Source organism: Heterocephalus glaber, unplaced genomic scaffold, assembly GCF_053883595.1.
Source record: "Heterocephalus glaber isolate CG9 unplaced genomic scaffold, H.glaber_assembly_v1.0 deba00001781, whole genome shotgun sequence".
NCBI classification, from domain to species: domain Eukaryota; kingdom Metazoa; phylum Chordata; class Mammalia; order Rodentia; family Bathyergidae; genus Heterocephalus; species Heterocephalus glaber.
The window spans coordinates 3,209,540-3,237,492 of record NW_028258467.1 but is presented as its reverse complement, the minus strand read 5'-3'; the positions used below and the strand labels follow the sequence as shown (position 1 = coordinate 3,237,492).

The 27,953-nt window shown below is 45.7% G+C and overlaps 2 protein-coding genes across 32 annotated transcripts in view; one reads left to right on the top strand and one right to left on the bottom strand.

Moving 5' to 3' along the window:
- The first annotated feature begins 220 nt into the window (after nt 1-220).
- Nucleotides 221-27,927, top strand: LOC147820948 (transmembrane protein 191-like). Of its 12 annotated transcripts, none has more exons than XM_087203054.1 (7): nt 8,340-12,476; nt 12,778-12,968; nt 13,297-13,350; nt 13,443-13,502; nt 15,568-15,614; nt 21,628-22,037; nt 23,208-25,143. In XM_087203054.1, the coding sequence occupies exons 1-6, from the start codon at nt 12,320-12,322 to the stop codon at nt 21,641-21,643; spliced, it is 525 nt and encodes a 174-aa protein (XP_087059180.1). In that variant the 5' UTR covers nt 8,340-12,319; the 3' UTR covers nt 21,644-22,037; nt 23,208-25,143. The 12 variants fall into 12 exon arrangements, with proteins under 12 accessions (XP_087059175.1, XP_087059174.1, XP_087059180.1 ...); XM_087203053.1 differs by having other exon boundaries at nt 13,294-13,350; XM_087203052.1 differs by having other exon boundaries at nt 13,262-13,350.
- The window catches only part of LOC101709288 (G protein-coupled receptor kinase 3-like), a 50,624-nt gene continuing 36,404 nt past the window's right edge, over nt 13,734-27,953 (bottom strand). For 13 of the 20 annotated variants that reach the window (XR_015447983.1, XR_015447973.1, XR_015447975.1 and 10 more), the window contains 4 exons: nt 21,993-22,128; nt 19,719-19,756; nt 19,098-19,185; nt 13,734-14,113 (listed from right to left, as the gene is read on the bottom strand). Coding sequence is in view for 5 of the 20 variants with exons in the window: in XM_087203062.1 (XP_087059188.1) it covers nt 25,176-25,340 (165 nt within the window). In the remaining 15 variants the exon portion in view is untranslated. Of the gene's footprint in view, nt 14,114-19,097; nt 19,186-19,718; nt 19,757-21,626; nt 22,129-23,137; nt 27,582-27,953 lie in introns of those variants that run through there. The other 7 variants (XM_087203062.1, XM_087203061.1, XM_087203060.1 and 4 more) reach the window with 5 other exon arrangements.

The following is a 27,953-nucleotide window of genomic DNA, read 5'->3' as shown; positions in this document are numbered from 1 at the left end:
TCTCACGCTCCAATGCAAACACCCATGCTGTTTTTTACCCGTCTTGCCCGTGCTGGTTCTTCCCCCTAGCGCTCCAATGCTGTGTCCCAGCACCAAAGTACTGATTTTTTTGTGTGTTGACCTTGTATCCAGCTACTCTACTGAATTTGGTTTTTGTTTTTTTTTTCATGCTAATAGTCTTTTAATTTATTTTTTTTGAATTTAATTTTATTGATACAGTTCAGGTATACAATATAATGACATTTATCATTGGGAATTTGCTCCTTTACATAATCTCTCTTGGTTCTTATTTTTTTTTCCCCTTCCCCTCCCCTCCCTTCAACCCCCCCATCCCTCCCTATTTACAAAGACTTTGTTTCCATTTTTACATTTTCTCATATTAATTCCATTCCCTTCTTCCCTTTCCCCTACCCCTCCCACTTCCTCTTCCCCTTTGCCTCTTTTCTTCCTATTTCACATTATCTATTATATCTGTTGGTCCTTATTTACACTTTCAGTTTCTCATACTAGAGAAACTATTTGGTATTTACACGTGTGTCCTATTTATTTCAATTAAGAGTATCACCTCAATGTGCATTCATTTAGCTATAAATGTCTAATTTCTCATTTTTTACCGCTGAGTAGTACTCCATTTTATTTTTAAACAAAAACACATTTTCTTTATCCAGTTTCCAGTTGATGGGCATTTGGGCAGTTTCCAAATTTTAGCTATTACAAACTGCGCTTCTATGAACATGAGTGCACATATATCACTGTGGTATGATTCTTTTAATTCTTTGGGGAAGATCCCCAGCAGGGGAATAGTGGGGTCAAATGGGACTTCCAGTCCTAGTTCTTTGAGGTATCTCCATACTGATTTCCACAGTGGTTGCACCAGTCTACACTGCCACCAACAGTGGAGCAGCATTCCTCTTTCCCCACAGCCCCAGCAGCATTTATTACTGGTTGACTGAATTTGGTTATTAAGTCTAGAAGACTTTTGGTGGAGTTCTTGGGGTCTTCTATATAGAGTATCATGTCATCTGCAAATAATGACAATTTTTCTTCGTTTCCTATCTTTATTCCTTTTCTTTTTGTCTCTTTTCTAATTGCTGTGGCTAATGTTTCCAATACTATATTGAACAGGAGTGGTGATAGTGGGCCTCCTTGTCTTGTTCCTGATTTTAGTGTGAAGGATTTCAGCTTTTGACCATTTAGTATGATACTGACTGTTGGTTTTTCATAGATGGCTTTTATTAGTTGAGGTAGAGACTGTCGATTCCAATTTTCTGTAGGGTTTTTATCATGAATATGTGTTGGATTTTGCCAAATGCTTTTTCTGTGTCTATTGAGATGATCACATGGTTTTTGCCATTGGCTGTATTAATATTGTGTAGTACATTTATAGATTTGCATATGTTGAACCACCCCTGCATCCCTGGGATGAATCCCACTTGGTCAGGGTGTATGATCTTCCTGATGACCTTCTGGATTTTGTTCGCCAGTATCTTAGTAAGGATTTTTGCATCTATGTTCATTAGTGAGATTGGCCTGTAGTTCTCCTTTTCAGTTGGATCTTTCTCTGCTTTGGGGATCAAGGTGATGCTTGCTTCCAGGAATTAATTTGGGAGTATTGCTTCCCTTTCAACTTCATTGAAGAGTTTAAACAGTAGTGGCAATAGTTCTTCTTTCAGTGTCTTCTAGGATTCAGCAGTGAAGCCATCAGGACCTGGACTTTTCTCTTTTTTTTTTTTTTTGTACCAAAAAAAAGAAATTTGGGAAAATCTTAAGTTTGAATTGTAACTATCAGGGAATAACAACACAAATGGTTTCATGCATGTACACATGTTAAGTAACAACAAGCAAATCCCAAGTCAGTACAGTACATACCAAAGGGGCAAAGCAGGCAGTCAAGTAAGGACATTGGGTCAGGTCTTAAAATGTCTGGGTTAGAATCTGGGGCTAAATAGAAACCAAGTAGTTACTTGCTGAGGTTGTGAACCAAAGGTTTGGGTTCCAATCCCTTTTCTGAACTTCATAACTCTGTGACCCTCCCTGGGCTGAGGAAGGTTGTTGTTTTTTTGTTTTGTTTTGTTTTGGGGAGGTTTTTTTTGGTACCAGGGATTGAACTCAGGACCTTGCTCTTTCGAGGCAGGCAGCAGAACCACTGAGCTAAATCCCTGGCCCAGTGAGGAGAGGTTTTTTTTTTTGTTGGGGGGGGAGGTTGACACCAGGGATTGAACTCGGGTCCTTGCACTTGTGAGGCAGGTGGTGGAACCACTGAGCTAAATCCCCAGCCCTTTTCTTTATTTTTTTAACCTGTAAAAGAGATAATCAGGGTACATCTGTTACTACTAAATTGGGAACAGGGCTGGGGATTTAGCTCAGTGGCACTGCACCTGCCTGGAAAGTGCAAGGTCCTGAGTTCAATTCCCAATACAAACAACAACAACAACAACAAAAACCCTAAATTGGGAACAAACAAAGTACAAATACATATTTTCTGTTGCCCAAGAATTGATGGCCATTATTATCAGAAAGAAGCAGGAAGAGGCAGTCAGGCCTACTTCAGTGGTAGATCGTGTGCCTAGCATGCACAGGCCCTAGGTTTGAAAACCAGTGAAGAAGAAAAAGGAATCATTACACTGGAGAGAACCCTTTTCGACTAGCCCAAGAATTGTGAGGGGAATGCTACTTATATAGCAGCTGCAGGCCTGTGATTGGTTCAATTTCAGGTCTATAATTAGTTCAAATTCAGGCCTGCTGATTGGACCAAGTATAGACCTCTGATTGGTCCAAGCTTGTGCAGTGCTCCAGGACAGCAGCCACTGTCATGGAGGTGATTCATTGAGGCAGTAGCTGACATGAGCTGATTGATGGACGGCTGTTTCATGTCTGGGAAAAATGGCAGGGCTGGAACTAGGGAATCTTTGGGAAGGCTAGCTGTGTTCATCACAGCTGAGTGGGGTTCAAGGAGGTTGGGAGTATAACAGTGGGCCCAGATCCCCCTCTCTGATCTTAGCCATGTTAGAGTGTACCCAGTTTCCGTGCAGTTTTCAGCTAGGAACCAAGGGTATTGGAGTCTTCATGGGTGTGAACAGGTGTGTGACTGGAGGGTGCAGGTGAGCACTTCTCTGAGTGCAGCCGCTGGGTGCTGTGCCTACGAGCCCCCCTGTACACACCTGTACATGTGTGTACTTGTGTGCAGGTGCAAGGCTTGTGCACATGCACACCTGTGTGTTCTCACAGGGGCTTGGGTCTGCAAGAGTCCCTGCTCTTCTGCAGGCAGCGGACCTGAGAGGACAATCAACAGCACAGCTCGTTCCTAGAACTTGGGGTTTTCCAGGGTAGAGGTGGCCCCAGGGCTCGGATCCCAGGACCTGCATCTGCCCTGTGCCCTGAGGCTGTGCCCAGGCTGTGTGGGGCTTGTCCCACCTTTGCCTGCTGCAGGATCCTACTGGGTTGTGTGCTTTAAAGTAGGATGGGGACTTGTTGCTCTTTGTGGGGTCTGGGAGCAGGAAAAGCCAGCAGGGGGTTGAGGCCCAGCCAGGGGGAGGGCCACGGTTCTGGGCTTTGCCTGGATTGAGGTAGATGGGGCCTCCCTTGGCCCTGTGGTCACCTCTTATCATCCTGGGCTCTGCACATCCTCCTCCAGCAGGGGCCGTCCCTGCTCTCTTCCATGCTCTCCCTGACTTCACAGCCTCCTCTTCACTTCTCCCTGAAGCCAGCTAAGCAGACGCTCGTCAGGGTCACTGCTGAGCTCTCTGCTGTCAATGCCAGTTTCACCTTCCAGTCTTCTCTTGCTTGAGGCTCAGTGTGCTGAGGAGTGAGGCCCCTCCCTGTCCTGCAAGTGCTCCTTCCCTTCCCCGGCTCTGGGACTCTGCTCTACCGGTTTTCCTCCTGAATCTCCCTCTGCCTCCATGGGGGTCTCTCTGACTTCTTAGTGCTCAGGTGCCCCAGGCCCCACATTCCTTGCTCCTGTTTGCCTACCCACTGCCTTGGTATCTCACCCAGGCTTGGGGTGGGGGTGTAGCTCAGTGGCACAGCACCTGCCTGGCAAGTGCAAGACCCTGAGTTCAATTCCTGGTACCAAAAAAAAAAAGACCGGTACTCATCCAGGCTCAAGGCTTTCAAATGACCACGCTTAGATAGCATTGAATCATTTATCATCTTTCTCTTCCCACCAAAAAGCAAGCTGCTCAGAGACAGGGCCTTTTTAAAGTCAGGTTTATTGAAGAATAATTTGTATAGAGTTTAGTTCACCTTTTTAGCACTCAGTTCGGTGAGTTTTTGACAAAAGTGTCCAGCTGTGTCACCACCTCCATAATCAATTACAGGACAGTTGCTAGCAGCTCTGAAAGGTGTCTGGGCCCCTCTGTGGTCAGCCCCAGCCCCAAGTCCCACACCTGGCAGCCACTCATCTGTTTGGTATCCCTGCAGTTTTGTCTCTTCTAAAAAGTCACATGAATGCAATTGTAGTGTATGTAACCTTTTGAATCCACCTGTCCTGTTCACTACTGTGCATCTGAAGATTTGTACATCTCGTTGCATTTTGGGGCAGTTTCTTCCTTTATTTTCCTATAGGGTGCCCTTGTTTGTGTGTTTGTTCATAGGGTGACAGTTGTCCCGCTTTGCCCAGGATTGAGATGGTCTCTGAGGCCTGGCACTTGCAGTGCAGAACGCAGATGGTTGGTTTCCTTGGTTCACCAGTTGAAGGACATTCAGGTTGTTTCCAGTTTTGTACATTTGGTTTTGTATATTTATTTACTCTTTATAACCAGATTTTACAACAGAGCCCAGATTTCCATTTCTCTTGGTTAAGTCCCTGGAGCGGTTCTGGGGGTTGAGTAAGAACCCGCCAGGCTGCGTGGAGAGTCTTGCAGCCCCGCCAGCATCGTCTGTGAATTCCTGTTGCTCCACATCCTCTCCAGGACCTGAGAGCGACTGGCAGTTTTTAAGCCATTCTTATAGATGTATGAGGGTATCTCCTTGTGGTTGGCAGAAGTTTCCTTTATCCATTTTCCTGGCATTTTCAGGACCAGATGCTTGACTGCCAAAATAACAAAATAATATCTGATCCTTGGCATAGAAAATTTGAATCTGAGTGTTTTGTTTTGGTTGCCAGCTGCGGGGGGGGCGGGGTGAGCTATGGCCTACTTCTGTGATGCATCTTTGGAACATGTGAGCAAGAAATGCCCAAGCACAGGAAATGAAAAGAGCAGGCCCAGGCACATAGTGGAAGCATTGGCTTCTGGTGAACGGCTTTGGGCATTATTTGCCCTGTGGCCATGTCACCCCTGCTTCTGGCTTCTTGTGGTCTTTTCCTCTGTGTTGCACCACCTGTAACCTCTTCTAAGCATCCTTACTGCTGGGTTTGGGGCTCACTTGGGTGACCCTGGATCTCATCATGAGATTCTTAACTGAATTATACCAGCAAAGACCCTTTTTCCAAATCAGCTATATTCATGAGCTCTGGCAGTTAGGATGTGGACGTAATATGTGGGCCACCACTGAACTCACCATTGGGAGTCAGCGAGAATGGATTCTGTAGCTTTCACCAAGTGGATACACTTGGCCTTAGAAGTTCAGGAACTACCGGAACCTACAGAATCTGGAGGACATTCCAGATACACGTGCCTGGAGTGAGATTTTCCCTTTCGTGTCATTATAGCACTTTAAATCTAGAAAGGACCTCAGAGAGGAGCATCACATACTACTTAAGATGTAATGGTAGTCATAGTAACCACAGCAGGAGGAGCCAACATGTACTTAGCACCGATTGGACACCTGGCCGTGTTCATATATATATTTCATATATATTCACTCATGAAGTCCACCCAGCAAAGCCAACAGGTGGGTGTTATCATTACCATATTTTATAGAAAAGAAAATGGGCACAGAAAGGTTGGATACTTGTTCAAGTTGACACAGCAAGGGAGTGGCAAGGCTGGGATCAGAACCTTGTCCATCTAGCTCCAGAATCTGCGCTCCTAACAGCTGCACAGGCAGCAGAAAGGAGCCTTCTGGGTTTCCCCAGAATACATCTCAGCACAGCCCCTTTCCCCAGGCCCAGAAGTGAGACTCCCTTCATCCTGAGCATGTGGACTGCCCAGACTAGAGGGATTCCCCCAAACCTTCTCCACTCTAGGGTTAGTGATTTTCATGGCAGGGAGGAAAGGCAGGAGCTTGTCTTCCAAACTCATAAAGGACCTTGAAGATACTAGGACCAGGGTGGAAGCATCTGATTGGCCCATGTTGGGTCAGTCATGCTGAGATGAATCAGCATTGACTTTGTGCCTAGTTCTGTGCTGGACAGAAGGAGGGAAAGGAGAGGCAGTGAGGATACTGTCCCTCTTGAGAGTTTGCCATCTTGGGAGAGATGAGATTTCTGAGCTTGAAATTATCAGCTGTTTGTGTTCACTAGTGGCAGTTGAGGCTATACTGCTGTATAGCACAGTGCAGGCAGGCATGGAAATTCCAATGGGGCCTGGACATTTTAGCTTGGGGATTTGTGAACGGAAGCAACCCCATTTAACAGATGGGAATACTGAGGCCAGAAGGCATAGGTGCCTGAACTGCAGGGCGTGGGCTCCCAGATCTGGGTTCAAACCAAACTTCGCTGAACTTCTGTGTCTTCTTCCTGTGGGTTACAAGGAGGGAGCGATGTGAGCGCTGAGTGAAATAAAGACAAGGAAGGTGATTATTTCGGCTGGGCTCCCCAGAAGCAGGCTCCAGATGAAAACCTGGGGATGTGTACTTTATTTGGGAGAGGCCCTCAGTGGGCCTTGGAAGAGGTTGGGGAGCCAGGTGGGACGCCTGGGACCTGCTTTCCAGTGTCCATGCTCACCCTTGCAGCCTCTTTGCAAGTCCGCACAGCAGAGACAATGGGAGCCCCCTGGCCTGGCAGTCTGTCACCAGAGAAGGACAGGAACTCGGGGTAATTCCTTTCTCTCCCAGGATGAGTTCGGGGGGCATCCCCTCTGATGTGGGCTCAGGACTTGCCCTGTCTTGTGTCCTTGTCCCACAAGCCTATGATGATAAAAGGGAAAGTCACATTTATGAATATTTTATTAACACATGATTGTGGCAATAATTTCTCCCCCTTCCCCCTCCTAAGTTATTTATTTTAAGAAGAGCAGCTGTTGGTCTGCCTGGCGGCCCTGCCCAATGATCTATCCACTATATATTCTGCTTTGGAAGGTTTCGTGATAGGTTGTTCCAAAGTCAGCTATTAAGAATTTCACAGTCATATATAAATCTCTGTGCTTTGTGTCATAACGGATCATTTTGAATTACATTAAGAATCATCTTCAGGGCCAGGGATTTAGCTCAGTGGTTTAGCTGCCTGCTTTGCAAGTGCAAGGACCCGAGTTTGATTCCCGGCACCCCCCCACACCCCAAAAGAATCATCTTCATTAATCAAGCCTCTTTTTTTTCATGAAGATAGTGCTCTCTTCCCAGTGTGCCTGGCTTCCTTAACTGAGTTTGAAAGCCCTGGTCCTATTTTACAAAACCGGTATCGTCCCTGTGGGGAGATGTGGGGCCATATAACCACAGTCAGGGTTTTTGAACCCATAAAGGAATAACAGCCACTGCTAGTGTGGGTTCAGTGTTTGATGGTTTCAGAAGCACTTACACCTCAGTGATGTCTGTGATCTGATCAGACTCAGGCAATAATCCAGTGAGAAAAACTGCCTCCCACTAGCTGGGGGCAGGTCTGAGCCTGTTTCCTCCTCTGCACAATGGGGCTCCTGCTGGTGTGATGGCCTACCCGACTCCATCTTGTGCCTCAGTGCCATTTTGTACCTGTGCTTGAACAAAGTGACTGCACATAAACAAAGCACCCAAAGCCCCCCCCCCCCGCATCCTGCTTTGCAGTAAACTTGCTACAGTTGCAGAATGTTTTGTAGCTCACCTAGTGTGTGTGAAACTTCCTTGAACCCCCGACTAACCTGGCATGATTCTGCTTCTGTAAGATTCCGCTTGCTCTCCCCTGAGCCCTCCCCAACTGAAAGCATGATTTGAAAGGTGAAATCAAACTGCTTCCCATTGCCGAGGAAAGATTCTGGGCGCTAGTCCCCCGCAGCCGCTGGCTATAATACATGGGCTTGAATCTGGCACAGAGTGTGGCACATCTCTATCCGAACTCGCTCATCCACAACAGCTGGAGGCCCCAGCGAGATGGCCACAGTGGGTGGACTGGCCTTGCTGTGATCCCTCCCATCTGCGGCAGCAAACTACAGGGGAGGCGCCCCCTGAGATGTTCCAGGGCCCCGTATTCTCACTGCTGACACTGAAGGGACTGCACACACCTGAGACGCCCTCCAAATTTTCTGGAGCTCATCTGGTCTGGTAAGGATCCTTCTGGTTCTGGTGGGGAACAGTAGTCCTTGAGGAAAGCATTCCCTGGGCCCCTCCGTAAGGTCAGGACGCTGACTGAGGTGGCCCCCTGGTCTGGTCTGGTCTGGCTATAAGCCAGCCAATCTAGTAAATCCCTGGGAATAGGGTTGGGATGTCTTTACCCTCTGAATGATTGCTGTATGAGTGAATGAATGAATGACTGGCAACAGGCAGTGCAAACAGTAGACTGTTCCATCCATGTCCCACAGCAAAGTGGGGGATTCCCCGCTCAGAGTTACGGGACTTGTTTGGGGTCATACTGTGGTTCCTTGGACGTGTCTAAGATAAAGGCCAAGTGGGTGCTCTTGCAATGAGATAAATACACCCTACAGCCTGGGCGGTCCTTAAAGCGGCTGAGAGGCCCTCAGCCAGTCCACCGACTGAGGGCTTCCTCCCACAGAGGAACACCCCCTCCCTTGTCTGTCACAACGTCATTCAAGGGTGCACCACATAAACACTAAGGCCTCTTTCCTTATGTCTGGACGCCCCCACTGTCCCCAAACCCTTGGACCTGTCTTCTTTCTCTGAATTTCGACTGACCTCTTGCAGCCGGGACTCCCCCGACTGCTCTCCCACCTGTCTTATTCTCCCCAGCACTGTCCCTCCTGGGCCTCACACATCATATTTTGGGACAGACCTCACGGGCTCCCACAGGGCCACATTCTCTATCTTCTGGCCCAATGTCCTCGGCATTCTTCCCTTGACCCCAGGCCGACTGATTGACATAACAATGGTGCCTTTCAGTTTTGGGATCAGCCCAACTTTGAGTCTTGTCTTCTGGTCCATCTCTTTTGTCACCTTTCTGTCTTCCCTGTGTCCTGCCCGCAGCTGAGCATAGGTGAATATTTAATTCAGTCCGTTTTCCCTCATCTGCTTTTTATTGACCTCCGTCTTGGGCGGCCCCTGCCTGACTATGTTTGTCAGTGCTTTCCCTCCTGGGTTTTCGACTCCTTAAACAGAGTTTTGAGGACATCCTCTGACCACCGGTGGCTTTGTTGTCTTAAGGATATTTTTCCCCTCCCTCTGAACCCCACATCCATATTGACCTTGCAGTTGAGGCCACCCTACGACCCTTACAGGAGGAAGCATTTTGGACCCTCTTCACCTTTCTCCAGTGGAAACATCAGTGGCTTCTGAGCCTTCGACGTCAATACAGGGGTCCTGGTCCTTTCCTTTAAGCCCCAATCGATGTGCAGTCAGGCCCCTCTAACCAGTGACCCTTTTGATATCCTCTCCCTCGTGCTGCTTTGTCTTCTTTTCTTTTTATTCGTTCTTGCAGCTCCCGTTCTTGGGCATCTCCTGCCTGCCCTAAGTCTCTCTACCATGGGGGTCACCATCTTCACAACCCGTTACACCCCTTGGTCTGCATGCTTAGAAATTTTCCTCAGGGTTTTCTGAAAATTATGGAGTGAAACTGTCAAAGGACAAACTGTGCACTTTTTGTGAGCTAATTGGCCCTCTTTTGGTGTGGGCTGGCCCTCCGAGGGCTCCCTGGACCCCGCCTTTGTTCAAGCAGTTTGGAAGGTAGTTACCAAGTCACCAGGACACACCCATCAGTTGTTCCCTTACATTGATTCCTGGTTTACTCTAGTGCAGCACCCTTCTCCATGGCTAAAGGCTTGTGCTGTAAAAGCCTATTCAAAGCTGCTTGTTTCTAAAAGCTGTTCTCCCCCTCACAGGCGAACTCAGGAGAGGCAGAAACCAGTCAGATGCTGAGGAAGTCCTCCCCAGTCCACCTCCCTATAACCCTAGTTCACCCCCCTCTCCTGTCCGTCCTGACCCATCTGCCCCCAACTCCCTCCTTTCTTTCTCTACTTCCCCTGCCACTTCTCCCCCCATACAAGAGTGAGTAGAGCTAATGTCTCCGATCCCAGCAGGAGGTCACCACCTCAGGAAGACGCAGTCCAGAGATTCTCTTACCTTTGAGGGAGCCCCCTCCTCCGGATGGAGCAGGACTGGGAACCAGCCTGTTCCTGGTATATATCTCCTTTTCCACTTCTGACCTCTACAACTGGAAAACCCAGGACCCACCATTCTCTGAGAAGCCCCAGGTTTTGATGTCCATGATAGAGTCGATCTGTAGCACTCATCTACCAATTATATGTGATTGCCATCTCTAGGTGCTCATGTGATCTTTGCACAAATGTATGGAAAGAGAGAGAATGAGTAAGCTGTTTTGTGTCACTTTTGGGGGAGAGGTACTAGGAATTGAACCCAGGGGTGCTCTACTACTGAGCTACATTCCCAGCCCTTTTTATATTTTACTTTGCAATAGAGTCTAAGTTGCCCAGGTGGGCCTTGAACTCACAACCCTCCTGCCTCAGCCTCCTGTGCTGGAATTACAGGAGTAACTGAGGGAAGAAATGGGAGGGGGGTGCATCTGAAAGAGTCTATTCTGCCATGTGCCCAGGATGGGGAGAGGCTGAGTCTGTGGGGTGAAAGGGTAGAGAACTCCAGAGGAAAAGGTTTTTTCTGTGACCTCCTAAAATAACCTGAAGCCATAAAAGCCTGAACTCTCAACTTAGCCACGCTGGGGAGAAAAGTCACAGAGAACTCACCAAGTAAGGGAAACACTTTGTTTTTTGATTTTCTACCCTGAATTATTCAAAGATGCTGTGAATTTTTATGGAGTCTCAGTTCCTTTCAGGTGAAGACACGGATACCAGAAAGGACAAATGTGGCCCAGGAGAAAGTGGTCAAATCAGGAAGGAAATTTGGTCTGTGGAGTCCTGGTGTGGTGTGATCTCCTTGTCCCCAGTGGGACTCCGGGCTGCACTCCACTGGCACCTGCTACAGCATGGGTTCCTGCCTCAGTGGCACACACCTGACACAGCCTCTGCATACCCATCTGCTTGAGGATTAAGTGGGTGAATCATCCGAAGAAGGCCGTGGGGATGGTTCAGAGCGGTTGGTCTAAATTCTCTGGGGCTGAGTGTCCCGACAGGTGAAACCACCCCTTTTGAAAAATCCTTTGGAGTAGCCATGAATGGGTTTAAACTTTAAATCTTCCTGCCTCAGCCTCCCAGAACTGAGCTTAGAGGCGAGCACCACCATATCCAGCCAATTCTACTCTTTCAACATCCCGTCCCTCCAGTGACTTAGTTCAGGGCCACTATTCTACCCAAAATGAATCAGCTTACCGACTGCCATCCCAAAGTCAAATCTCGCACCTTCACATGCGTCTTGGAATTGGTTCCTTTCAAATGACTCCTCTGTGCCTCCAAGCACTATCTCTGTGAGGCCAGATTTTCTTTATGCATCTCAGCCAAGGCAACGTATTACACCACACAGGATGCAGAAGCAGATTCAAATAAAAGAGGAAACAACTGCCTTGTGTCAAGCCAGACATTAGATTTGCAGATTGAAAACAATACCGTTTGTTTTTAACTCTTGAACACTTAAAAATATACACTTAGGTGTAAATGATTTCATAGTATTATGTACAGTTTAATACATAAACATTCCGTTTTAATTTGAATATTGTGGTATATTATCCACTTAAAAGCTTTTTGAGATCAGTAACTTCTCATAGCATGAAAGGATTCTGAGACAAAAATTTGAGAGCCGCTGAGCGAGGAAAGATATTTACACAAAAAGGAACCAGACACTTTGCCCAAGTGGTGAGATGTTTGATGATAATCCTTTCCTCTGTGTATGCTTTTTTCCTCAGGTACTGAGGTTGAACCATGGCTTTCGCACTGAGCTACATTCCCAGGCCTTTCATTTAGAGACAGGACCTTGCTAAGTCGCTATGTTGCCCAGGCTGGGCTCGAATTTGCCAGCGACCCTCCCGCCTCAGTGATAAAATTCATAAACGATGGACGAAGGGCGACCCTACGGCCCGCCTCGCGTCTGAGGGCGCCCCCTGCTGCCCATTGTGACGCCGGCCGCGGTACGAGTCCCTGCCGGGGGCCGGGGTCTGGGCACGGCCCTGGGAGCCATGGCCGAGGCGCAGGAGCAGCGGCTGCAGCTGCAGAAGGACAACTGCGACGGCCGCCTGCGGAAGCAGGAGCTGGAGGAGGTGGTGCGCGGCCTGGAGGTCGAGAGCGAGAGCCTCGCCGGGCGCCTGCACGAACTGCGCGAGCAGGGGCGCGAGGGTTGGCGCTCGGCGGAGCGGTCGGGCTGGGAGGGGCGGGAGGCGGGAGGCGGGGGGCGGGCGGCCGAAGACGGTCGGGCTGACCCGCCCGGCCCGCACCTCCGACCTAGGCCGCGGGACCCGGGCGATCTACCCAGAGGGCCCGGGAAGGGAGGCCGGCGCCTGGCACGACCTGGACCCGGCGGGTTCTTCTTCGGCTCCAGCCCCCAGCCCACGCTGGTCCTTCCCGGGGGCGACAGGAGCCGCAGGATCTTGAGCGCCCCGCACCCTTGCGTAGCACCGGCCTCAGTTTCCCTCTGCAGCTTGCAGCGGAGGCGAAGCCAGGCGGCACCGGCCGTACGAGGGGAGGCGCGCGGAGCCGGCGCAGAGAGAGGCGGGGCGGGGTCCAAGTGAGGCGGGGCTGGCGGAGAGCCCAGGACCACTCCCTCCACCCGGTCCGCGGGAGCAAAGGCACAGACAATTGCGGGAACAGTGGGAGGAGCTGTCCAGTCAGGTACGCAAGGGATGGGACGGCCTCTGTCTCTGGGTTCCTCTCCGAGGTCCCGCTCTGGTCCCCGTCCCCACCCGCCCTTGGGAACCCAGTAAACCCCGCCCTCACAAGCCCCTCCCCCAGCTCTTTTACTTTGGCGGGGAACAGCTGAGTCAGCAGCACGCGGAGCAGGTGGGGACTCAGCTGGTGGAGCTGCAGGTGCTTGGGAGGGGGCCTGAAGGGCGGGAGGGGCGGGGCCGGGACCACCAGGGGCTGCCGTGGGCGGGGCCCTGAGGCACAGCGTGGCTCCCCGGCAGTGCTGGTTGCTGATTCTTGGCTCCTCGCGAAGCAGCAGCTGGAGCTGGTGGAGGCCAAGTACGCCACGCAGGCGGAGGGCCTGCGGCAGGTGCGAGCGGAGGCGGGATCTTGGGGAAGGGGGTAGGGCCCCGCGCCCCCCCCCCCCCGCCGCTGAATCTGATCGAGGCTCCGGTACCTCAGGACGTGCAGCGGACGGAGGAGGCCTGGGTCAGCTTCCAGAAGCAGAGCGGAGTCCTACAGGTGCGGTCGCTTTCTACCCTGAGAGCTGGTCACCTCCGATGGCACTGCGGCCCCTCCCCTCGCCACCGCCCCCCCCCACCTGCGGCGGCTGGGACCGGGAGCCCCCTCGCCTCCCCTCCCCTCTCCCTGAGTCCTCGCTCCCTCCCGCCAGAGAGAGTAAAAGTAAGAAAAGAAGTATGCCCTACAGCCTGAGGATGGGCCGCTATGGATAGAGAACACAGTTGCAAAAACTCAATAGCGACTGTCGTTTGTGTATTACCCACACCTCAGGCTGACATCAGGTCTGGGCTATCCTGTAGAAAACCTGCTCAAGTTCTTGTAAGAAGTCTACGTGCAGGGTTTGGGGAACTGTTCTGCACAGGTGTTCTGGAATCTTGCAATTAACAGGTCACACATACATCCTTAGCCAGCTTTGCCTTGCCCTAATCTCCTGTCTCATTTCCCCCTGAGGGACACATATCTCCATAATTCTTTATGGGGTGCTGAGGGAATGGAGGCCTCTGTCTTCTATAGCTTCTTCCAGCTGGCAAGGCGACCTTCCCACTGGGGATCATGTGCTCTCCAACTCCCTTGGGGTGTTGTGGCTTGCTGAGTGGGTCAAAGGGGAAAACCTGTCAGAAGACAATGAGAAAAGAATTAGTGACCATTGAGCTGCCTGTTTGATGCGAGAAACTTTACTCTGACCCCAAATATGAGAAACAGATTTCCACACTTCTTATGGAGGACAAAGTGTGGCAAAGAGGGAGGTCAGATAAATTATCGAGAGCCTAGGGCCGGGGCTGTAGCTCAATGGTTCTGCTGCCTGGCTCACAAGTGCAAGGTCCCAAGTTCAATCCTCACTACCAAAAAAAAAAAAAAAAAATTCAAGAGCCTGAGAGCCACAGCCTTACAAGATTACCCATATAATGGATCTGATTAAAAATGGAGCCTCAATATAGGTGCCCATTTAAGCTATGGTGAATTAGGGTCATTAGTGATTATATTTATCTGTACCCTGAGCAGTACTAGAATCTTGCTCTCTAAAGAGAAGCCTAGAGTCATCTAGAGGTTCTGAAGAATAGCTTTCTTCTTAGTCTTGTGAAAGTTCTAGTGACCATTTACCATGCAGGCTTTTTATAGCTTGTCACTGCATTCCTTGAGGAAGGACGAAATGGTTCCTCAGGTACTGGGAATATTATCTCTAGGGTCTTAAAAGGCTGTAGGGCTGCCCTTCTTGCCTCCCTATCTGCCTTTTGATTTCCTAAGGAGATTTCAGACATGTGACTTTGGGATCCCTTACAGTACATGACTGCAAAGTGCTTGGGAAGATGGACTGCCTCTAGCAGTTGTAGAATTTCCTGCTTGTGTTTTATAAATGATTGCTTGTTAGTAAACTCCTTCTTTCCAAATTGCTGCATGGGGGCATGTAGTGCCAGAAAGGTGTATTTGGAGTCTGTACAGAGCAGTAATGGGTAGGTTTGCCACCACTGATATAGATATTTAGCCTAATATCAATGCCTAAGTAGGAGCTATGAGCTCTGGCTTTTGAGGAGAGGTCCCTGGGTGAACTTGGCCTCAATGGCTTATCGTGGACTGACAACTGCATACCCTGCCTTTCGATGTTCTTCTTGGACAAAGCTACTTGCATCAGTGAACCACACCTCCTTAGGGCCTTGAAAGGACAGGTCACTGATATCCTGCCTGCTTGCATAGGTCTGGGAGATTACTTGTTCACAAGAGTGGCTAACTTCTAGGCCTGTAGACATCAAAGAGGCAGGATTATGAGTAGTGCCAACCTCAAGGGTGTCTAAGAACAAGGGTGTCCTCATATTTGGCAAGCCATTCTCCTGTTAACCACAAGTAATCTTTAGGCTCAAAAGTCACTCTGACCTGATGGGGAGTCAGGACTTCTAGTTTCTATCCTAAAGTTAGTTTTGTAGCTTCCTCCATTAGCATAGCTGTAGCTGCTACTGCTCGCAGGCAGAATGGCCATCCAGCAACTATTCCATCTAACTTTTTGAAAAGCACACCACGGGGAAAACTCTAGCCTCTTTGTCTTCTATAGGTTACCTTTTCTGTTCCTTAGGTCAGAGTATCAGCCAACATGGTGTGCACATCTGGGTACCTGTTTTGGTGAGTTGACTTGGGATGGGTCAGCTCTGGCCTTTTGGTCATACCAGCACTGCTGGATGGATGCTGCGCTCAGGCTATCTCTTGAGTGGGTGTTAGCTCACACCAAGCTCCCTGCCTGTATGTTGGGCTTTACTGTCTATTTCAAAGGAGTCCATTCTAAGCCCTTGCAGTAATTCAAGCATGAATTTCAGCCATCACCGTGCCACAGCAAGGCTGAGGCTCTTTCAGGACAGATAGGATGATCGCAGTCATTTCCCAGTGCATGAACCAGCTACTCATATATGGGACCTCAGTATTTTACATTCGTGAACCCCCATCCTCCATCATCCCTGAACTCTTCCTATCTATATTAGGAGTTCTTACACAATTTATTAGTTTTGATTCAAAACTCAAATCCACTCTATACATTAAAAAGATAACTTATTTCTACTTAGTGTGTACTGTTTCCTGTACTAGTCAGCCCCACCTCTTATTATTCCGGAGTGAAAGGCTCTCAGGTATTATGAAAGTCTACATAGTGAGTGACTGACTGTTAGAAACACTGTTTTCCAAAAGTAAATCATATGTGACAATGTCATTATGTTGGAGATCTTTGCTATCATCTTCCTTTGAGCTCCACATTTCATTTATTTTTTTATTCTTGCTTTTGTATTAAAAGCATTTCTGTAAATAAATGGGGACAAATTTCTGATCTAGGACCTTCTGTTACCAGGTTAGAGCAATTTGGACCATTTCCATATAAGAAAAATATTTCTAAAAAACATTTTGTATTTAACCTATCTTAATACCGACCAGGTTAACTGATAAAGTATTTGAAATATAGCATTAGAAGTAATCTTATAGTGCTGAAAAAACAGTATTTTTTTTTTCTCAAATTCATTTATTGGTAAATTTTAGGGATACAATACATTTACATTTATCATTGGGAACTTGTACCTTTACATAGTGTATTTTGGTTCTTATTTTTTTCCCATTCCCCTTCCCTCCCTTCAACCTCTCCACCCCTCCTTATTTACAAAGACTTTGTTTCCTGGATCCTGAATTTTGTTTTGTTTTGTTTTGTTTTGGTACCGGGGGATCGAACTCAGGACTTTGCGCTTGCAAGGCAGGCGGCAGAACCACTGAGCTAAATCCCCGGCCCAACAAAGACTTTGTTTCCATTTTTTTCTTTTCTCATATTTTTTCCTTTCCCTTCTTTCCTTTCCCCTACTCCTCCCACTTCCCATTCCCCTTTGGACCTTTTCTTCCTATTACACATTATCAATTATTCATTTTACTCCTTATTTACACTTTCAGTTTCGCATACCAGAGAAACTATTTGTATTTATACATTTGTGTCCTATTCACTTAAGAGTATCGCCTCATTGTGCATCCACTTAGCTATAAATGTCTCTAGTTTCTCGTTCTTTGTGGCTGAGCTGTACTCCCATTTGATTAAAAAACCACATCTTCTTTATCCAGTCTCCAGTTGATGGGCACTTGGGCTGTTTCTAAGCTTTAGCTATTACAAACTCTACCGCTATAAACATGGGTGCACATAGATCGCTGTGATAGGATTCTTTTTAATTCTTTAGGGAAGATACCCAACAGGGAATAGCTAGGTCAAATGGGACCTCTAATCCTAGTTTTTTGAGGTATCTCCATATTGATTTCCACAGTGGTTGCACCAGTCTGCACTCCCACCAACAATGGAGAAGGGTTCCTTTCTCTCAACAACCCCGCCAGCATTTGTTATTGGTTGATTTCTTGATAGCAACCATTCTTTCTGGGGTGAGGTGGAATCTCAGTGTTGTTTTCATCTGCATCTCTCGGATGACCAGTGATGTTGAACATTTTTTCATATGTTTATTTGCTGCTTTTACTTCTTTGTCTGAGAAATGTCTGTTCATTTCAGATGCCCATTTTTGAATTGAGTCTTTGAATTTGGGGGGGTCCTCTGATTTTTTTTAAGTTCTTTATGGATTCTAGATAGTAGTCCTTTGTCTGAGGTACAGCTGCTAAAAAATTTTTCCCACATTGTAGGTTGTCTCTTCACACTGCTGGTGGTTTCTTTTGCTGTGCAGAAGCTTTTTAATAAGAGATCCCGCTTGTTGATTCTTTGTGCTAGTTCCCGTGCTACTGAGGTTTTGTTCATAAAGTCTTTTCCTATGCCAATGTCTTGAAGCGTTCCACCTAACTTATCTTCCAGCAAGTTTAGCGTTTCTGTTTTAATATTTATCTCTTTAGTCCACTTCAATTTTAGTTTAGTGCATGGTGATAGATCTGGGTCTAGTTTTAATCTTTGGCAGGTTGAAATCCAGTTTTTCAACACCATTTATTAAGTAACCTATCTTTCCTCCAGTGAGGGTGGTTGGCTCATTTGTCAAAGATGAGGTGGCTGAGTATGTCGGGAGTTGTTTCTGCATCTTCTAATCTAGTTCACAGGTCCTCAGGTCTGTTTCTTTGCCAGTACTATGCTGTTTTTATCACAGTAGCTTTGCAGTACAGTTTCAAGTTGAGGATTGTGATACCCCCTTGTCATGTCTCTGTTGCCTAGTATTGTTTTTGCCATTCTAGGTCTCTTCTGGTTCCAAATGAATTTTTGGATTATTTTCTTTAGTTCTGTGAAATATACTGTTGGGATTTCAATCGGGATTGCATTAAATCTATATAGCAGTTTTGGAAGTGTGGCCATTTTCACTATATTGGTTCTTCCTACCCAGGAACAAGGGATGTCTTTTTATTTTCTTGTATCCTCTTTGATCTCTTTTTTCAGAGTGCTGTAGTTTTCATGGTAGAGGTCTTTTGCTTCCTTCATTAGATTGATTCCTAGATATTTCATTTTTTTGGATGCTATTGTAAAAGGAATTGTTTCCCTAATTTCTCTCAGTTAATCTGTTATTTGTGTACAAGAAGGCTATTGATTTTTGAGTGTTGACCTTGTATCCAGCTACTCTACTGAATCTGTCGATTAAGTCTAGAAGTCTTTTGGCAGATTTTTTTGGGTCTTCTATGTAGAGTGTCATATCGTCAGCAAATAATGACAGTTTAACTTCTTCCTTTCCTATCTTTATTCCTTGTATTTCTTTCTCTTTTCTAATTGTTGTGGCTAGTGTTTCCAGAACTATATTGAACAGGAGTGTCTTGTTCCTGATTTTAGCGTGAAAGTTTTCAGTTTTTGAGCACTTAGTATGATGTTGGCTGTTGGCTTTTCATAGATAACCTTAATCAGGTTGAGATAATGACCTTCTATTCTAATTTTCTGTAGGGTTTTTTTATCATGAATGGGTATCCCATTTTCTAATACTTGCTTCTTTAAAAAGTAATTGTTAATTTGCTGAAAATCTTATACCTCAGGGATTTCTTGCTAACCATACAGTAAGAAAATGCTTTATCACCAGGTTGTCAGCCTCACTGAATACTTATGCAAATGTTTTAACTTTCACCTAAGAGAAAATAAAGAAAAAGAAAAACTTACCTCACATTGCAAGACAAATTGCTTACCTTCTTTTATTCTAAACAAGATGCACTTTTTGTCTTTAATCTGAGTTTCTTCCACAGAGAGAATCTGTTCCATGGTCAGTAAGTTTTGCTAACCATAAAAATAAAAATTACAAATTACTTAAAAGTATTTTATGATCTAAGTTATGTTAATAAGTAATGATACCAACAAGTCAGAATAAATTAAAAATGACATTTTGTGGTGATATTTTATAAGTGAGGGGGAAATGGCTATAAAGGAACATGTAGAAAAGTTTAAATTATAACATTTCAAAGAAAAGTGCAAAGAAAGCAATCTTTCTACTACAGAGCAAAGCAATAAAGCATTCTCTCTTCACAAAACTGATTTGGAATGATCTCAGGACTTGCTGGTGAGCAGCTTCCTGTGCTCTCTAACTGTTCTCCATCAGGTCAGGAGGGGACAGTGACGTACTACGTGAGATTCTCTCCAGCAAAAGGGTGCAGCTCTGCTGGAACCCAGCAACTCAGAAAATGCCTGGTGATGCTGGCTTGTAAACTAAGAATATTTTGATAATATCAAAATGAAGCTCTAAGTACAGGTGACATCCTTCAAAGATTGTCACACTAGGTCTATAACATGCTATAGTGTGATGAGTTCCTTACCATTTTATGGGGTTTTTTGGATAAATACTCCAGGAATCCTAAATGAAAAACAATACCATCGTAAACTCTCAAGTTTTCTTTTTTACATGTTTATTCTTAACAAACCAACCTATGTACTAAGTGCTAACTCTTTTAAAACCCAAGATGTTTCTGGGGCCGGGGATATAGCTCAGTGGTTCTGGCGCCTGCCTCTCAAGCGCAAGGTCCCGAGTTCGATCCTGGTACCCAAAAAAAATACCAAGATGTTTCTGTATCTGATGTTAAAGTAAGTCTTTTTTTAAAGTTGTCAAATATTCTGAAAAGTGGGACAATTTCCCTTTCACCTGCACAATAGTGACTTGCCAGTAGACAACACAGTGAGTGAATGAATAATATGCCCAGGTCCACTCGTTATCTGGATACAGATTGAGCTTTGAGGAGCTACTGTAATACATACCAGCCCTGAGTTAGAACTCCGAGACCCAAAAAGTCTTATTAACTGTAATTCAGATCTAGACCTAGATATATTAGTTTTTAAGAAATGACATTTATGGCACAAGTAATATTGAGACGATCTTGGGTTTGTTTGTTTTTTTTTGGTACCGGGGATTGAACTCGGGACCTGGCACCTGTAAGGCAGGCAATGGAACCACGGAGCTAAATCCGCGGGCCTCTTGTTAATTTTTAAAGGAATGTGGTAATATGCAATCACAATCGTTTGCACCAAAATGGCAAATTCCCCAGGAAGGATTAGAAAACAATCCCAAGTCTAACACACAAGGTCTGGGGCTCCCACTTTTGTTTTATTTATTTAATTTTTTATTGGTGTACTTTAGATACAATGATCACATCCATCATAGGGAATTTGTACCTGGAAATGATATTTCTTGCTTCTTTTTATCCCATTGTCCTCCTTTCCCTTCAACCTCTCCTCCCCTCCTTATTTACAAAAGCTGTTTCCCTTTTTTTCCTTCTCTTTTTTTCTTGTCCCTTCCTTCCTTTCCCCCTTCCCCCTCCCTTGTTCCCCATCTCATTTGAACATTTTGCAATATCTATTATACATTTTGGTCCTTATTTATACTTTTGGTGTTTCACACCACAGAAACAACATGGTATTTAAACATGTGTGTCCAATTTATTTTACTTAAGAGTATGGTCCCAAGGTGCATCCATTTAGCTAAATATGTCTAGAGCTTATCCCTCTTTATGACAGAGTAGAACTCCATTGGGTAAAAAAGCCCACATCTTCTTTATCCATTCATTGGTTGATTTTCTCTACTTCTGACTTCAAGAGAAATGATGGGCAGTATCCACATCACTAATACATAAACTCTGTGCCTGACACTGGAGACCACTGTCCTCCCCAGGAGTAGACAAACTGCCCTCCACCAGGGTTGGCTCTGTGCATGAGGACCAGTCCTGGCGCCACACACAGTAGCCACTTAATAAATGCTGCTTGAGTTGCTAGCAAATACAGCATGGATTAGAAAATTTTCTATCTTGTTTACCAGCATGAGCTGTAGAAGGAACCCAAGAGGGCAGCTATGTCCTCCTACAGGACCCACCCATAGGTGGGTTTGCATAAGTTTCCAACAAGGTGCAAAGGGAGATACGGTTTGATGCCCTCATCTCCCCGAGTCAAGTATCGCAAATGACATTCTATCTGACTGGACTTGAGAGACCAAGTGCATAGGCAGACCTGGGTTCCCATCCCTCTGCACCCACATCTGTCCAGCTATGGCCCCTGGGTGCTAGACTCTGCCTCTTTGAACTTTGGTGTCCTCTTCAATAATCGAGAGTTGGACCTTCAAAGGTTGCTAAACAGACTGAAGGTTGTGTGTGTGTGTATTTTATAGCATCTGGCCTCAGATAAACATGTAAAAATTATAGTAGTCCTTGTGATTTCTGTTCCTTCTTTTTCCCACATGAGGAAACTGAAGCTCTGAGGGGCAATGGAATGGGCTCCACGTCTCAGAGGCACTAAGCTGTGGATGTGAACCTGTCTGACCCCACTGTCCAGCTGTCCTTTTCTCCTGTGACCTACCAACTGCTCAACCCATCTGAAGACTCAGGGACTTTGACTGGTTCTCTCTAAAAGAAGGAAATATTTCAGAGACTACATAGCCCTTCTCTGATGTGGACCTGGATGTTTAACAGTGAAAGTTTGAATACTGCAATCTTGTGATATACATTGAGATACACAGGCCTTAGGGAGATGCTTTGGAAAACATGTTGGCAACATGAGGTCACGGAACATGCTGGAAGCAGCGCTGGGCGCACCCCCCTGGGACTCACCCGTGACTCGCCTTCTCCTCTCCACTCAAGCCTGTTTGGGAAGAGGTAGGAGTAGTGGTGCTGCACTGCGTAAGGAAGGGGTTGCCCAGCTTCAGCATGTGCCCGTGCATGATGTAGTCCTTGCCCAGGGTATAATCTGAGGGTGGAAACACTGAGAGTTACCCAGGGCCCAGGCCAGGTAGGCCTTGAGGCAGGTGTATTCTCAGGAATACAGAATGACATGCTTTTGGGGAAAGTCACACTTCTATGACTCTAACACATCACAGAAACCATTATTTTCATTTGTAAACATGTGGGAACTGGGCATCTAACTCAGAAGTTTCTGACTCACTCTCTATTAATGTTACTCAGTTGCTTCTCAGGATTCCAATGAATTCCCAGTGCTCATTTATTCCTTAGAGAGGTCCAAGTTTGTTCCAAACCTTTTTTTTTACTGTATATAAATAATGAAGAACATAGAGTCAATGTGAGCTATCCCTGAAGTACGCTGGCCCTTTTGGGGCGTCAAGATTGTCCCTTTAGTCTATCTTTCATCCTATAAATACTATTAGAGTGGGGACTTGTCCCAGTCAGCTGAGGTACACAAGGTCAAATGTGGTTCATTCCTTAGCTGAAGGTCAGATTTGTTTCTCACTCACGCGGCTGTGTACAGAGACAAGTCACTTTCATGTTGAGACCTGATTACCTTTTTGAGATACTATCTCTTAAAAAAACCTGATTTTTAGTTTTCACAGAAAGCTTTGTGATTATGTTGAAATCAGCCAGTTACTGAAAAATTTATTCATTCAACAAGTAGTGTGTGAAAGCCCAAGTGCTGGGCATGTTCTGTATTCAGCAGTGCACAAAAAGGACAAAATCCTGCCCTCGTGGAGCTCACAGTCTAGTGTGAGCTTCAGACATTAAGCAAAGAGGCAAACCCATGCTGGGTCATCAGGCCACAGGAGAGGAGAGGATCTAGGAAGGAGAGGGGTAGGGAGGGTCACTGGGGACCAGGTGCGGCTCTTGGCATTGCCATTTTAATCTGAAACATGGTTACATTTCCAAAGTATTTAAAATATAAGTATCTTTCTTCAGAGATCTAAGCCTAGACTGTAGATTTTTCTATAGAACAATTTTAGAACATTAACCAAGATATATGCAAAGTATTTACTAACATTATTTATTAATATATAAAAATCAGTTCACTCATTTGTTACATGTTCTGTTTAATTACAGTTCTAATTAAAGGAATACATTCAGCAGTCATTAGAAGACATATTTTTCCTGGGCTATTCTGTCAGGATCCTAGGACCATCACGGCAAATGACTGCTGGTTCAAGTTCCCTGGGACATCTGTCATGGCAAGCACACACGAGTGTGACCTCAAGGACAGGTACTCTGAAGAGCAGCTCACACACAAAGGCTGTGTCCCCTGGAGAACCGAGGTGGGGGACAGTTAAAGGTGTGCAGCACTCCCTTGTTATATTCTGGCAGCAACCATATAAGGAGTAAGTCACCCAGTACTGTAGCCCTGGTTCTAGGTAGACGATAAATGCTCCTGGGAGTGTCAAAGAGGACCAGACACTCCTACACCAAGAAGCTTCCATCAAAGTAACCTTTAATACAATGAAAATGTCTTTGGTCCTTCTTATGCATATGTGATCTCACCTGTGCAGGTCTTAGCTGAGAGAGAAAATGAAATGACATTTTACCTTAATCATCAACTATAATAAATTTAAATGTCTTACAAAAATAAGTAAATCTTAGACAAACCAAGAGTAACAATATTTAGTGAATCAAGAATGAGTCATTTTTAATACTTGATGTTATTTTCCATCTTCGAACTCCTCTTTGGCTATGCTTAAACACATTTTGTAATATAAATATAATCACACATTTCTCTCTCCTGAAAAGTGACAGGTCATACCAAGTTCCTCCCCAGGACCAGCTACCCGTGTCAGGGGCCCTGTGCAAAGTGAACATGCAAACTCTTCTTCAAAAATCTGCACCCAAGTTTGCACTTTGAGACACTCAAGATGGTGATGGCAGAGCATGCATCCTGTGCCCTGGGTGACTGCATAGGACACACACCAGTTAGGCTGGCCCTGTTCTCAAAGCTGTCCCACTCTATTTTCAAGGAACAAGCTTCCTACCTGGCCCCCACTACTCCCTGATAGATGACCTAGATGAAATAAGGCTGGCTGTCTCAATACACTTTTGTTTATATGTTGACTGAAGACTGATACTAACCAAACTCTTCCAATCCACATAAAACTATAATGACCAGCCTTTTTTTTTCCTCTGCTGGGAAATACTTTATGACCCAAATGGTTTTTTAGCTTCATAAGAAATTGTGAAAATTCCTTGCATTTAAAACATATCAAGACACATGAGCTATTTCACCTTCCTCATGACCAGGTTGCTTATTTTTTGTTCTCTTCCTGGCTCCAATTTTACCAGTGTCTGCGTTTACTGCCTCATAAATTGTCTCTGTCACATCCTGTTGCCAGGGCTCAGAGATGACCAAAGGGAAGTTCTTGCAGAGTTCTTGGTCGCAATCAAGCAACTTATTAGTAAATAAAATATTTGTGATTTACCATATTTTCAAAGACAGTGGGTCAGTAGCACCACACCCATGGTGACTCACAGCTGTACACAGGAAGACAGCTAGAAGACAGCACATAGTCACTGAGAGCTTTTAGCTGTGACAGATCTCCACTGACAATGACTCAAGCCACCAGGACTTAGGGTCACAACTGACTAGCACATCACTCCATCTGGGTCAGGTAGACTGGGCCTCATCTTCTGTACCATCTTCATGGCATTTTTGTCAATGAAAACTAACACACATAGGGTTCTATTCAAGTATTAAAAGATTCTGATGACTAAGTAAAATTTTAATTATCATGAGGATATATTATTTATAAAAGTAGGAAAATGGTTTTAGAAATAATTGTAGCACATATTATAATATGCTTACAATTATGAGGGCTTTCCAACCTGCCTTCATTAATCTGTAAAGTTAGGAAAATACAAGCTAAGCTAGGCTGAATTTAATAGTCCACCTAATTAAACACTACAATCATGTGTATAAATAGAAGGTGCAAGACATATGGAGTTTAGGCAACATGGCCTCCAAGTGTTGCTGTAATAAAAATTACATTTAATGATAGCATTTTTCTTTCCAATGATTACTGAGATTCTTCATTCTTCCTTTTTAAGTGAGATTGCACTTTGAAAATGAGCTTGTTTTAGGTATCGAGCAAGTTTTCTGGGAGAAGACTGAGCCATTCTTCTGATAGAAAACACACATCTTGTCAGAAGCACAATCTCTGTAGAGTCTTGATCTCCTTCATAAGCCATTTTTGTCTGGGAGAACAGACAGACACAGGTGCTGTAGCAAGGTATTTAGAAGGAAAAGACAGGACAAGGAGGTGGTACCTGCCTTGGTACCTCAGCAAATCAGTGAACATGAAAAGCACCAGTGTCTTGCCATCCCCCATGGGCCATTGCCTCTCCAGTCTGACATCTGTTATAACAAGGTCCCCTTTTGGTCAGCTGGATTGGCAGAGCCTTCCCCCTTTCTACTTTCTTCTAATCTCCAAACCATGCCTAGAGCAGATATCCTCCATAGTTATGAACGGGAAGAGAGGCATGTGCACACCAGTGTGTGAGTGGGAGTGAGCTGGGGAGGTGTAGACACCAAGCCTGCAGGTACCTGTGCTGGGCGCACAGATGCACATTTGTAAAGGGCATGGCCTGAGTCCACATGGACTCCCTTCATATTCTTTGGGTTGCTTAACAAAGATAAAGAATAGATCATTTTGTAAGATGTTACTCGGATGGGTGTGGTATGCATTCCTGTAACCTCGGCTTTTCAGGAGGCTGAGGTAGGATAGTAAGTTTGACCCTAGCCTGGGTAACATATCGAGACCCTATGTCAAAAAATGAAAAAAACTGGAGATATAGCTCAGTGGTACAGTACCCCAAGGTTCCATCCCAGTTCCACAACAAACAAACACCAACACAGATCCCTTCACTGGACTGAGCCTCCACACTCACGGTTGCATAAGGAATGGCCCAAATTCATTCTGCTGCCAAGTGGCAGCTTTGAGCTAAGTCTGTTGCCTGCAAAGTTTAGATTCTTGTTTATAAAAATTTTAAGTATGAGAGACTTTTTTTTTTTTTTTCGGTACTGGGGATCAAACTCAGGTCCTTGTGCTTCCCTAACAGGCGGTGAAACCACTGCGCTAAATCCCCATCCCAGAGACTCTTTTTAATATGAAAACATTTGGTGAGATCTCACATAATAGCAGTTTTATTTTTAGTACCCTTTGATGGGTAGTAGCATGTCTGATGACAAAGTTCTACCATGACAGGAGCAATCCCTTTATGTAGTTCTGTCCATGGCTTACTCCCCATAGCCTACTGTGCAGCAGGCCTTACACTCCCAGGTACTGACCACTGAGGCTGCAGATGATGCCCAGTGATGCTGGGTCTAGGCTCTGTTCTTGCTACTGTCCCTGGGACAGCTACATCCCAGATTACAGGTGTCTCTGAGCCACCCAGCAGTCCCCCACCCCTGCCCTGTGACCTCAGCTCTCCCCACTTTGCCTGCACCCAGCCTCACTTCCTGGAAATTGCTCCTGGGAATATCCTGATGGTCCTTCTGGCTCAGCCCTCCTCTCCGGATGCTATCACCAGCTCTACCCAGCAGCTGCTCCCTTCCCCAGCCTCTCAAGCACTTGGTGTCTGTGTGCCACTTCCCCCACTTTCCCATCTGCCTATGTGGTTCTGGATGTTTGTAGTGACAACTCCTGGTAGGCCCTTGCCTTTTACAGCCCTCCTTTTCTTTACATCTGGAAGGTGAGTGTTACCACAATATCCCAGCCTTCTGGGGAGTAGGTAATTGGAGGGACAAATGCAGGGATCTGCAGAAGAGGATAAAAGAAGGCAGCTCAGAAGAGATGGGGGGTTCAAGATAGTGGGGACACCCGGAGAAGCAGTTAGAGTGGGGACAGATAACAGTGTGACATGTAGTGATACACTGACTTAGCATTTTAAAGACAGTGATTTTTCTCTCATGACTTACCATGTGTAATTATGTCTTGTCTCTACTTGGAAAAATAATGATATGAACAGAAGTTTGAAAAATGCAGAGTGTAGGGAACAGGGGAAGGGGACGTTACCAGAACCTCTGTAGTACGTCCAAGTCTCCTGTAGCCACGGCAGCACATGGCGAATTACAGGAAAGGTAGAAAAATGAGACTGAGAAGAAGCTGACCTTTGGGTCTGATCAGTGCTGCTCTGGGCAGCAAAGACAAAAGCCCCCTAGCTTGTAGCACCTTTTATTCAGTACATGGGGAAACAGATGTAACAAGTGAAAATACAGAGTTCAGTACTTCACATTGGGATAAACAAGGTGTAACAAAAGATTGGGGAGCAGTGGAAATCTAAGAATGATGAGGAACTATGCAGATGAAGAGTTGGTTCCTCCCTGGTGTCTCTCGCAGGTGTGGTCTTGTCCTGGAGCATTACAGCAGCATTGCAGGATCACTGAGGTCTCAGTTGTGACCCAAATGCAATTATGTCTGAAATGTCATAGCTGGCCTGCAGGCAGGAGAACTAGGCCTACTCAAATGATTTTTACCTAAAATTATGTAGCATTGCTCCCAACAGCAGAGGATGATGTGAAAAACAATGATTATTTTACCTTTGACTCACAAATGCAAAATGATTCATATTGACTGCACTTTTCATCCTGACAAAAGGAGATCCAAGTACTCAGCAGGATTCAAACTGGCTCTTTTGCACTAGACGAAATATGTTTGATACCATAGCTGTTTTTCCCTGCTTTATATATGTTCACGTTTTCTTTTGATCACAAATATTCCAAATCAATAAAGATTTGACCATTTTGTAATTCATTAAAAATAAAATTATTAGTACAATGAAAGCATTCACGGTTTCTCCCTAATTTAG

Excerpts from the sequence above, each read along its gene's own strand:
- LOC147820948 (XM_087203049.1), top strand. The coding sequence starts at position 12,320 with ATGGCCGAGGCGCAGGAGCAGCGGCTGCAGCTGCAGAAGGACAACTGC. Across the intron at positions 12,477-12,777 it reads GCGCGAGCAGGGGCGCGAGG|CTTGCAGCGGAGGCGAAGCC; the intron begins GTTGGCGCTCGG and ends TTCCCTCTGCAG. Across the intron at positions 13,351-13,442 it reads AGGCGGAGGGCCTGCGGCAG|GACGTGCAGCGGACGGAGGA; the intron begins GTGCGAGCGGAG and ends CCGGTACCTCAG.